The following is a 12,282-nucleotide window of genomic DNA, read 5'->3' as shown; positions in this document are numbered from 1 at the left end:
CAAGAGAAGTTTCAAGCACTCTAGATATCGGTTGCAGGGACCAAGAGACCACAGTTCCCTGATACCTCTGCCTTTGCACAAACTGCCTAAAAACTGGACAGTTACATTACAAGGTCTACATAAAATACTAATCATGCAGCCCTGTAGAATATGGTTAAGTCTAACCCTGCATATCGAGCTCTTCTTGAGGGGCTGGCACTTGGAAGAGGCACAACTTACTTTAACTTGTAAGAAAATTAAATACAGAGTACTGAATAGTGTCTATCATGGAACCTGGCAGTAATAATTTCTACATTTATATGAAATCCCCTATTTTTAAGGCCTCAGCCTTTGGCAAGCACATCACAGATGAAATTCATGCGCAGGAAATGACACAAAATGAAATCAGAACTGAAGGACAGTAAACATATCCCCAGGTTGCTCCCAGACAAACACAACAGGGCACACACATGGCGTGGTGCTGTGCTCAGAGCAAAACAGGTAGGGCTTCTCTTTGTCATAGAGGCAGACCCGAACCAAGTATTTTAAGTTTGCAGAAAGACTGATTTTGCACAAACTCAGCAATTAAAACCTTGCCAACATTTCAAGGGAGGTGATTCTACCCCTCTACTTTACCCTCCCAAGCCCCTACCTGGAGTACTACAACCAGCTCTGGGGCTCCCACCATAAGAAGGATATGGACCTAATGGTGCAAGGTCCACAGAGGAGGCTGTGAAAATTATTAGGGGTCTGAAGTACCTCCCTCCCCTATGAAGACAGGCTGAGGTCATTCAGCCTGAGGAAGAGAAGGCTCCTAGGAGACCTTATAGCATGTTCCAGTACCTAAAGGGGCCTACAAGAAAGGTGGAGAGGGACTTTTTACAATAGCATGTAATGACAGGACAAGGGGGAATGGTTTTAGACTGAAAGAGGGCAGGTTTAGATTAGATATTGAGAAGAAATTCTTTACTGCGAGGGTGGTGAGATACTGCAACAGGCTGCCCAGAGAAGCTGTGGATGCCCTAGCCCTGAAAGTGTTCAAGGCTGGGTTGGATGGGACTTAGAGCAACCTTGTCTAGTATAAGATGGCCCTGTCCATGGGAGGGGCATTGGAACTGGATGATCTGTAAGATCCTTTCCAACCTAAACCATTCTATAATTCTATGATTTACCTGGTGGCAGCTCACCTGAGGTTAGTGACAAGCACTTTGCCTTGATGCTTCTTCGCTGCACAGATGCAGTAGACTTCAGGACAGTCAAAGCCTCATGCACACTGTATCATATCAAGGCACTAGTCTGATGCTAAGGTACACATTTCCCACTTTCATAGCATCATTTACCCAATGTGTTGACCCTGCCCTGGAAACACAAATGCTAAATGCTCAAATTATGTAGAAAACCTCAGCAACATATTATGGACAAGGAATCTGAGATGGGGTCTTGCTGAAGATCACATGCAGACCTAGTGAAGGGACTAGAGACTGAGTATACACAGCCACATCATCCCATATTTTTAGCCCTCCACCTTCACACAATATGGCTCAAATAAGACAACATGAGTCTTCTACTCAGTCTGCAGCTTTCTTCTCAGAGAAATGTTTGTTGAAAGAAAAGTATGGGCAGCACAAGTTGCCTTCCTTGCCACATCCCTCTGCACAGACACACAGTGTTAGCGGCATCTGTTCCCACTGGTAACATGGGAACAGGAGCTAGAGACATCTCTCTGTCAGGAGCTTCCAGCACCTCCTCACAGGATACAGAGAAATCCCAAGCACTGGAGTCTGGATTTTGAGGATGCCAAAAATGTACAGTATTACTCCTCAGCAGTGAAAAAATGGGAAGAAGATAAAAGCACAGAACAAGGCTAAAAAGAAACTAAAAGCTGCTGACTTAAACATTTCTCAGAAAATTAATGAAGTAGCCTGCAGAAGTTTTGAAGTATTTCAAAAAGTATGCCTTCACTGGAGCCCTCTCAAGAAGTGGGCTTTTTTCCTTTTTGTCCTCACTTATGCTGGGGTGCAACTTTTACATGCTTTTCTGTTATCAGGCAACAGATAGTCCAACCATGAGTCACAGTGTTCATGGAAAAAACCCAGACTTTCCATCAAACTAAATTCAGTTATATACAAATTAAACTCTCTCTAGCACCTCAGAATTGGTACAAGATCCCTAGAGACAAACTCTCCTCTTAAAACTGTCAGTGACTGCCTTTATGTTGCTGTGCCTGAAGTACACAAGTCCTGAACATTTTCTGTCATGAAATGCTGATATTTTCACTAAAAAAAATACCTATTTCTCTGTCTTTTTGGAAGGTATAACATTATTGTGTCTTATCCACAGCACTGCAACCATGCACTGAGGAACTGGTGTTTTCTATGCTGGGAATCCCAGCAACCAACCACATGGGCAAAGTTCCCTTTTACTGCTACACGCTGCCACCACACCAGCTGTATCACCCCAGGAGTGGAGAAAGGATGCCGTGTGTTCACTGTGCCTTCCCAAATTCCCTCAAAGCAGAAAACAGATCCTGAAGTAATTCAGGGTCAGATGTCAGACAGCAACTCAGATTAGTTTTAACTTTAAAGAGTATTATAACTCCTTTAGAAGTCAGATTGCCTGAATAAAAATGCCATTACGATACAGCCTATGTGGTCCAATGGTAATTTAAAAAAAAAAACAATTTCAGAGCCTAAAACAAGAGGAGATTAAGAAGATCCTTAAGGTAAACTTTATGCCATTCTAATCACACCCAAATTAGTTATGCAAGTGTAATGAAAGCAGCGTAATTATATAACCTTTTGACTCCTGAGCAATGGTTATTTCCTGTGTTTTCAAAACAACTAAATTATAACCATACTCATCACCCCTAGGACAGTATGGCACCATGACTCTGATGGTTCAGCTGTGCAGGGTCAGGAGGTGCAGCAGAGGTATTTCTGAACTCTCAAACTCATTTGCCTGGGTAATCATGCAAGGCTGATCATTTTCAGACATTAAGCTCAAGAAAAATTGCATACACTGTTGAAAAACCCTTTAATGCTTGTTGTCTTATCCTTGGTAGACAGGATGAGAGGATTCAACCTGGAAGCTGTACCTAAGAAACAAAGTGGAGAGAAAATCTTAATGCTGAATAGGAAACGAACACCATCTAGGGAGGCAATATGTTTCAAACAGCTAAACAAAATGAAAAAACCCCTTAAATCCAAAAATGGCAAAAAACCCCAGAATTCCAAATACATATACAGATACTTATCCATAAAAGCACTTAGATTTAAATGCTGGATAACAATTTCATACTGCTTTTGCCCTTCAAACCCAATTCTAACACCCTTCACCTGGTAGTGTTGCAAAATGGTATCTTCTTCTCTTACTGTATGGACTCTCCTTCAGTTTCTAATTAAATTATTTGCCCACTAGTAAAGAAATTAAATTCTTAAAGGAGCAAACTTCAATGATTACAAAGAAGTGTTCTGAGCTTGCCATTTCTTCCTCTTTCACACACTTTGCCTCCTTGTTTCATCACTTGCAGAAACTGGAGTGGCCCAAAGGACAGAAATAGGAATAATGGTACTTGCACATATTAGCAATGGAGCAGTCAGTAGCATGCTAGCTTAAAATTAGTTACTAAATACCACAGAAATCTGGTTCTTTCTCCAGTGCAGAAAATGAAAGTATAAGCTGAATGCAATCTGTACAGCTCCTCCAAAAAGAAAACAAATTGGTTTAGTACGAAAGGCAGTGCAAAATGAGAGCTGGATCAGTAACCATCAAAGCAGAAATATATCACATGCCACATATTGTACAGCCGAAAAGCAAGCTGGCAGGGCACAGTATCTTCAACCTAAAAGACCACTTTCCAGTGACATAAGAGATTATAGAACTGAAGAATCATTTCAGTTGGAAAAGACCTTTGAGTCCAGCTGTTAACCCAGCATTGCCAAGTCCACCACTAAACTGTATTCCCAAGTGCCATATCTACACATCTTTTAAATACCTCCAGGGATGGTGACTACATCAATTCCCTGTGCAGCCTGTTCCAATGTCTGAACATCCTTTCAGCGAAGAACTTTTCCTAATATCCAATCTAAACCTCTCCTGGTGCGACTTGAAGCTTTTGTCCTACTGCTTGTTACTTGAGATAAGAGACTGACCCCCATCTGCCTATGGCCTCCTTTCACGTAATTGTAGAGAGCGATAATGTCTTCTCTGAGCCTCGTTCTCTCCAGGCTAAACAATCCCAGCTTCCTCAGTTGCTCCTCATGGGACTTGTGCTCCAGACCCTTCACCAGCTCTGTTGCCCTTCTCTGCACATGTTCCAGCACCTCAATGTCTTTCTTGTAGTGAGGGGCCCAAAACTGAACACAGGATTCGAGGTGTGGCCTCACCAGTGCTGAGGGGGATGATCACTGCCCTGGTCCTGCTGGCCACACTATTGCTGATACAAGCCAGGATGCCATTGGCCTTTTGGCCACTGCTGGCTCATGTTCTGCCATGCCTGACGCCAAGGACTACCTGCAGCTGGCAGGTGGGTCAGGGAGGGGCATGTGTCCATCTTCCTGCGAGTCCTCCTAAATCATGTCCACACTTATGATCTCCTTTTTTCTAAAAGTTCACTTTCTGATAGGAATACAAGCCAGTCTGCAACACCGTCTTGCACACAGTAAGGAAAAAAAATAAATTTAACCCCCCAACCAAAACAGCCAAACCCCCGACGAACACCGATGTGAAACCGGCAGGTCAGCGCCCAGGTCAGATCTCTACGCAGGTCAGCGCTAATTCTGCACTCAGGATACTCCAGTTCCCCAAGGAAACCCACACCCATCTCGCACACCCAGTACTTCCCCCCGCAGACCCGCCGCCGGTCTGTGCCCAGGCGGTGCCCGCAGCCCCCGGCCCCGACACGGGGGGGGCGGGGGAGCACAGCCGAGGCGGTCCCGCCCGCGAAGAACCTTTGGAGCAGCTTTCCGGGTATCGCCACTTCGGGAAAACGGCCCCGACAGAGTCAAGTGGAAAAATAAAATTGAAAAAAAGAAACAACAAATAAAGGCAAACTCTCGCCGCGACCCGCCGGGACCCCCCTCCAGCCCCCCGCAGCGCCTCACCCGCTCCGCCGCGCTCCGCCTGCGCCTGCCCCGGGCACCGAACCCCGGCTACGAACCAACGCCGGCGCCGCCCGGGGCGGGGATCCCGCGGGGCCGCCCCGCTCCCCGCCCGGCCCGTCCCGGGTCCCGCTGCCGCCCGCGGTCCAAGCCGTGCTCGGGAAGCGGGGGCTCCCGCGGGCCCCGTGGTGGGCGCGGACCTCTTTTCGAGGAAGAGCGATAACCCTTGTCACTCATCTCTCGGCCTGTCTTCCAGCTTAAGAAACGAGCGGAGTTTTCCGTTTCCTCAGCAGCCTCAGCCGCTCCTCCATCAGTTAGGTATAGTCTGTGCTCAGGTGTCACACTACACTGTGTCACATTTTATAGCAGCATAGAATCAAAGAATGATTTGGGTTGGAAGGGACCTTTAAGATCATCTAGTTCCAACCTCCCCGGGCCACGGGAAGGGACGCTTTCCACTAGACTAGGTTGCTGAAAGCCCCATCCAGCCTGGCCTTAAACACTTTCAGGAATGGGAATGCCTGGAACACTTCCAGGGATTCCAGTTCCCTTAATGGAGACCAACGTCATCAGCATCTGTCTGAAATCTAGCCATGAAATGCAAACACAATGAATTCAAAAATTTTATTGGTTTTGGTTTTTTTCCTTCTCATTAAATGTTGATTTCCTCAATAATTCACTCATTAACAAGTTGACATGCATTCATCCAAAAAGAAATTCCCCTTTACCACGTACATTTCCTTATAACAGTCTTTCAGTTATCATTTCTCCCAGCTGTATGCAGAAAATTTGCATATACTGCTGTACTTTCTTTTCTGGTTACACATTAAAGAACAGTTTTCCTCCATATCACTAGGGACATTGCAGGAAAAACAGAGAGGAATTGTAATGGTCCAAACAAAGACTTAAATCTTTTACAGAGTTACAAGCAATTTGCTCCAATACAGAGCTAAGACAAACTTACATGGTCTTTTGGTATTGGATTCTGTTTGGTTTGTTGGGGTATTTTTCCGTAAAATATCACAAGATATTAAAATAGTTGAAGATCAAAAATCAAGACTTTTCATGAAACAGTGAAGAGATTTGTACTGCCTGGCAGGAATATCAGGTTGTTTCTCCCTCCATCTCAGTTAACTGGGTAAGGAACAAAATAGGCAAAAGCTGCTAAATATCTGTGTGCCAAGCATTCATTTAGATGCGCTTACAGAAAGCCATGAACACATTTATCCGAGTAAAAGAAAATCTAGGCTTAAAGACCAGCTAAAAATAGCAAAAGTAAATAGTTGACTTCAGAGGCCCAAAGCTGTCAGTTGTGTAGCACTGTGTGCTGCTCCATCAAAAAATCCATTTGGAAAAAAAATTTTTCCTGAGTGCCACCTCTGTGCTTCTCTGCAGCATCAGCTACTTGGTGCTTTCTATTTCGACACGCAGTTTGTGGTTTAACATAGCTGTGTCTCAGCAGCTGCAGCTAAGAGACATGCTGTCAGGATATAGCTCACATGGTATCCACCTGCAAAGACTCCAAGGTACCTGGGATTTATTTCTGAGATATATCTTGTCTGCAGCTATCATATACTTCAGCTTCCCTTTCCTTTTTCTTGCCTTGGCCAGGCCAGTCTTGGTGCCACTGGATGGTTTAGCATTCCTCTTTCTGCCCTCTCTTAACCTGTTAAGATCTTAGGATTCAATGGGTGATTTCTTTGTGCAGACAGGCCTGAAAGGTAGTGTTTATCTGGCTGCTGACTCATCAGAGAAGAGAGATGAAATGCATAGTACAAACACAGCAGCTCAATCCCTGTATCAGTGAGTCATTCCCACTTCACAGCTCTCTGTTCTCTCCTCCGTGCATTTATTCAGCACTTCAGTGGAGAATGGCCTATGCCCCTCTGCCCTTCTGTGTGGGAATAAGCCCTGGGACAAAACAATCAATCAGAGATCACTTATTTGAAATCTCTTGGGATAATTTTCTAACTAAGACTGTCCATTGTGCCCTTTCTTCCTCCTTAAGCTCTCTCTGGACCTCTTCTCTAAGTCACTATGAAGAACTATCTACCTTTTTCCATTTGCAGGCTTCTCAAGGAGAATGCTGTCTCTCCTCCTTGCAAGTCAGCGAGATGGGACAGCCTCTACCTGCCTCCCTCCTTGGCCTCAGATGCAGACACCACTGTGAGACTGAGTCAGGTAACACACAGACCTCCTGCACTCTGTGTTGGACCGGTCTGTGTATGCCATTCCTGTTAGCTGAAAATGAGCTAGGATAATCCTAGAGAGAGCAAGCAGGTCAGAGCCAGGATCAATGGCAGAAACGGAAATAGCAGCTAACTGGAAGGCAGTTTCTTTTACAGCCTGTGAAGAATTGGAAACATGCTGTTACAAGGGTTAGAAAGCTTCAGAAAGTGACAATTTCTCAAGAATATCTCACAGAATCATAGAATGTTGAGGGCTGGAAGGGACCTTAAAGATCATCTAGTCCCAAACCCTCCTGCCATGCTCAGAGATACTTCCCACTAGACCAGGTTACCCAAGGCCTTATCCAATGTGGCTTTGAACAGTGCCAGGGTTGGGGCATCCACAACCTCCCTGGGCAGCCTGTTCCAGTGTCTCACCCCCCTCACAGTAAATAATTTCTCCCTAATGTCTAATGTACATTTCCCCTCTTTCAGTTTGTACCCATTACTACTTATCCTTTTGCTACAGTTCCTGAGGAAGAGTCCCTCTCCGGTTTCCCCTTAGGCCCCCTTCAGATACTGGAAGGTTGCTATGAGGTCTCCATGCAATCTTCTCCAGGCTAAACAGCCCCAACTTTGTCAGCCTGTCTTTGTAGGGAAGGTGCTCCAGTCCTCTTACCAACTGCATGGCCCTCCTCTGGACTTTCTCCAACAGAACAATGTAGGGAGCTAGAGGAGGCCTTGCACAGAGCACGCATTCAATAGGTTTCTGCAGAAATAATGCATTGCCTCTGAGTAGGCAGCAGTTCCATGGGGACAAAGGGAGAGCTCCAGAGAGCTCAGACTGGAAGCAGCCTAAGTTTAATTCTCTTCCTCTAGACTTCCTGGTCATGGGATTTGGCACATGTTTGTGATACTCAAATAAGCTTCTACTGCTTAGGGATATTTATGATATTTTCTTCCTTTAGGGGAACATTATGAACTTTCATATAACACGAACCTCCAGGTTTTTCTGCAGGTCATGGCATTTCTAAGCTGCAGCCATGACTGGGGACTACCTCCCTCTGCTTGTACCCACATGAGACAGCATAGCAATTACAGCAGAAGCTTATACTGAAAGCCATGCTAAATAAATGTGAGGACAACTTAACCATGTCTGTTTAAACCCACAAATCAGCAGCCAAAGCAACTGCCATGTTCTTGTTCCCATCTGCAGGTGAGAAGCAGGATTATAACCATGGCCCAAAGAATGTAAACAGTTCAAAAGGAGTGCTGAGACAAAGGCAACAGCATCCAACCCAGTAAAAGTAGGAAACCTGAGTACAGAACTAGTGAGAGCTTCCTCCTCTCAGTTTTTCAAATCCATTTTTAACAGTCAAGAACCATTTCCTTGTTTGTTGTAATTTATTATTACTACCAAGGTCAGGTAGCCCAACATATACGTAAAAGTAGTACCCATGCAGCTGTGATCAGCAGCACAGAGTTTTTCTCTAGCTGACCACCAGGTTGTTGAAAAGCTAAAATTTAGAGCACAGCTGTATGAACTTACCGACACTTCTCTTTGAGTGGTTAATTCTGCTTTGCTTTTCTTGCTCAGGGAACTGGTCTTTGTTCTTACTTGTCTTTCTGTCATGTTGCCTCTGCATCTCCTCTCCAGAGTATCCCCCCAGCTGGATTTCTCTCCCCTGACTTCTGCTGCAGTTAGAAAATGGGTCTCTACAGACTCAGCCTGTCTTCACAGATCAACAAGCCGTGAAAGGATCTGGCTTCCTGTTTCATTTCCGTTAAAGTTTTCAAAGTCACAGAGGCTGTCTATGCTTCTCCATATCCAAGCCACAAGAAAAAAAAAATTGAGCATAACTCAGCTATTTCTAAAGGTCACATTGCTACCTCCCTCCGCATCTTCCAAGTTGTTTGTGGGATGGAGATTGCAGGCCAATTTTCAAACTGTGATGTACCATCCATACATGTTTCCTATCTTAGTGGTAGTCCACAGAGAGTCACAGCCTCTTCTTTTAACTCCAATGTCACATTTGATAGCTAAGCTTTTAACATTACTATCGTGCAATCAATGTGCTTTCTGTAGGAACAGTCTGACCGTGAAGTGCAAACAGGTGGTCCACACAAGCATCCATTCCATATTAAGATATAGACTGTGCTATGTAAAAGCAAAGTTTACACAGATACAGTTAAATCACTTTCATAGATGCAGGATTTTTAATAGAAATAAGCAAAGGGTCCTTCGAGACATTCTTTCCTTTTCCATCCTCATTGTTTTAAATTAAATGAGACAAGTGGTTTCTCTACAGTATCAGACTATTAACTGTCTCTTAATTACACTGTTGGAAGATACATCCCAATACCCTAGCTTACAAGTTCACTAGTATCCCACTCTGAAAATACCCACAAGTTCTTGTTTCAGAGGCAGAAGCAGCCATTTGCCCTGCCAGATTCCTCTTCTGTTGACTGTTGCTCCATGTTACACACGGATTTTTAAAAAAAACAGTACAATTACTGATTCACATTTTCCCTCTCACTAGAATGTTGGTTTCCCTTTCTACATCTTTTATTACAGTATTTTTGTTAAATTAGTTTTAAAATGCTATTTTTCCATTTTCACCCTTGGATCGGGAGCATTTGTTAAAAAAAACAAATTTGGAAAGGTGGAGTTGGGGAAAAAATAACTGTTACCTATATTATATTATTCCTTCTGTTTGTTGGCACCTCAGGAACTGAAGGTGAAATCTGCTCTCTCTGCTCCAATCCAAGCCTTGGGCCCCATGACTGCAAGCTTGAAGACACTTCTTATTTCACCATTGACTATGGAGGAAGAAGGAGAGGAACAATAAAGAATGTTCTGCCTTTGAATGCTCTCATGCTTTTCAGGCTCTATGCCAGTGAGCATCCAAAGGCAGCAAGTGAACACTTAAAAACAGTGTTTATATGTTTATATATAAACATGCACACGTTTATATGTATATAGGCATATATATATATATATGGGCTTTTTTTGTCTCTTTGTGTTCAGTTTCCATTCACAGAACAAGATGGTTCTGAAGGGGGAAAACCTGTGGGCTGGCTACAGGACCAGTGCATCTCCAAGGGGAGATTTGGAAAGAAAATTAGTAGGACAGAAGAAAGAAACACAGGACATGCCCTCTTTTGCCTTCCTTGCTCAGCACTGTTTTTTGTTGTTTTGTTTGTTGTGTTTAAAAAAAAAAAAGGCAAAAAAAGCAAATTGTTTAGTTTATACAGTGAAAATTAACTTTCTTTTCTGCATTCAATTCCCTTTGATCACCCTAATTCCTCTATTGTTCTTATTAGATTTTTTTTGTCTGGTAGGTTGGTTTGCCCTGGTCGGAAACAGTTCTGGACATTTAGTACTGCCTACTCTTCCTCTTTTCTTGCAGTTTCCACATGCTTAAACCCATATATCATATTTCCCAACCAAGCATAGCTGGTTCACCTGGATAACTCTTTAGTATCTCTTTAGGTTTTATCCAAGCAGGAAAAGCATGGATTACCTCCCTTTCCTGCTGTGCTGGGGCACGAGTATTTGCCCAAAATCTGCATTTCTTCCATAGCTTTAGGGCATAGTGAAAATGCTGGCACATCTGAAGACTCTTTGTGGCAGGGATCTAGGAACTTGGAGGAGTTTTGGAAAGTGATGCTGTCTTTGCTCCTACAGGATTAGGTGACAGGCAAAAAAAGGCTCCAAAAGGGAGAAGAGGACAAATCAGGGCCTTCTGCACCCCTTCCTTGCTGGAAAGCCTCAGCTGAGCCTTGGAACTGGACTAAGTTACAAAAAATACAGGATAAATTCCCACATAAACCATGTACCTTTTTTTTTTTTTTTTAATTAGAAACAGCTAAGAGGTCTATGCAAGGTCATGGGGAGATGAAAAAGACAAACCTAAAATGGAGATGATGAGTTTAGCATGCTGGAGGCAGTGACCACCTGGGCTGATGGAGTCCACAAACTAAGGATAGCCGTGTTTTACTCAGTCGTTAGTGTTTGCATGCCTGCCTATTTGCACTGTTATCACATTCACAAGCTGACAAGGAAATTTCCTTTGTCCACCCCCACACTTCTGTGGTGGGTGTTATCAGATGGCCTCTCCTACCCGTGGCATTCCCTTGTGGTTCTGTGAGATGTAGCAAATGAGGTCTGCACTTGACTTCATCACAGCTCAATATGCTTGTTTTCATGCTCACCAATGATAGGAGAGGTCTTGGTCTTCAGCGGCAGTTGGGAAACCCAAATGTGACGTGGCACAACATCATCCAGCTATCTGAAAGCTGTAAGCACAAGATGGCCACCTGAGTTTGTCCTGGAGTTGCAGGCAGTTTTATTTCCATTATTGAGCTCTACAGCCAACTTCTTACTTTCTCATGCTTTCTCCCTTTCTATCAGAAGCAGACTAAGGTTACAAACATCTCCAACCTCCAAAATGCATGCAGTCACATTTTGTTCTGCTCTAACAAGTTGTCCTGCCGTCTCATCTGTTACCTGGAAGAAAAATCACCCTTTTAGGAACAATTATCCTTATCGCTGACAACTTTCTGCTGCAGCTGGACAGGTGGGGCCAGGAGAGTTGCTGACCTATGCAGGTGCTCCAAGGGTACGTTTTTCTGATTATTTCTTCTCTTCTGAAGACTAGTAAGGAGAGCAGTATCAGTACAATCTACTTTCTGGATTTTAGAAGAATGAAGTGCATTGTTAGTGCAGAATTGTGTCCTAGTGCCTGGGTTTGGGCACAGGGGATCAACTTCCTTGGGAAGAGGAATGCCTGTTACAAAAATCTGTGATGGACTTTACTTTTTGACAATTCTTTTTAAATCAGATACTTCATACTTGGAATAAGAGTCCATACTATTTCTTTAGAAATCAACATGCAGAGGCTCAGAGTTCAGCTGTTTCTCCTTTGTGCTGAAAGATGCTAGTGCCAGAAGAAACAAGACACAGCCTATTTGCAGGCATTTGCCTTTTGTGTGTGTGTGTGTGTGTGTGTGTGTGTGTGTGTGTGTGTGTGTGT

The 12,282-nt window shown here is 43.9% G+C and overlaps 1 protein-coding gene across 5 annotated transcripts in view; it reads right to left on the bottom strand.

Annotated features, from left to right (window-relative positions):
• OTULINL (OTU deubiquitinase with linear linkage specificity like) overlaps positions 1–12,282 on the bottom strand; it is a 28,957-nt gene that overhangs the window by 16,488 nt on the left and 187 nt on the right. The window contains exon 1 of one of the 5 annotated variants that reach the window (XM_027663784.1): positions 8,796–8,892. The exons of 1 other annotated variant lie outside the window; for it this stretch is intronic. In XM_027663784.1, coding sequence (XP_027519585.1) covers positions 8,796–8,892 — 97 coding nt within the window. Of the gene's footprint in view, positions 1–4,804; positions 4,883–5,081; positions 5,146–7,131; positions 7,157–8,795; positions 8,893–12,282 lie in introns of those variants that run through there. 3 more of the 5 variants (XM_027663785.1, XM_027663786.1, XM_027663787.1) reach the window with 3 other exon arrangements.

This window comes from Corapipo altera, unplaced genomic scaffold, assembly GCF_003945725.1.
Source record: "Corapipo altera isolate COAL_440 unplaced genomic scaffold, ASM394572v1 73, whole genome shotgun sequence".
Classification (NCBI taxonomy): Eukaryota; Metazoa; Chordata; class Aves; order Passeriformes; family Pipridae; genus Corapipo; species Corapipo altera.
This window is presented reverse-complemented; position numbering and strand designations above follow the sequence as displayed.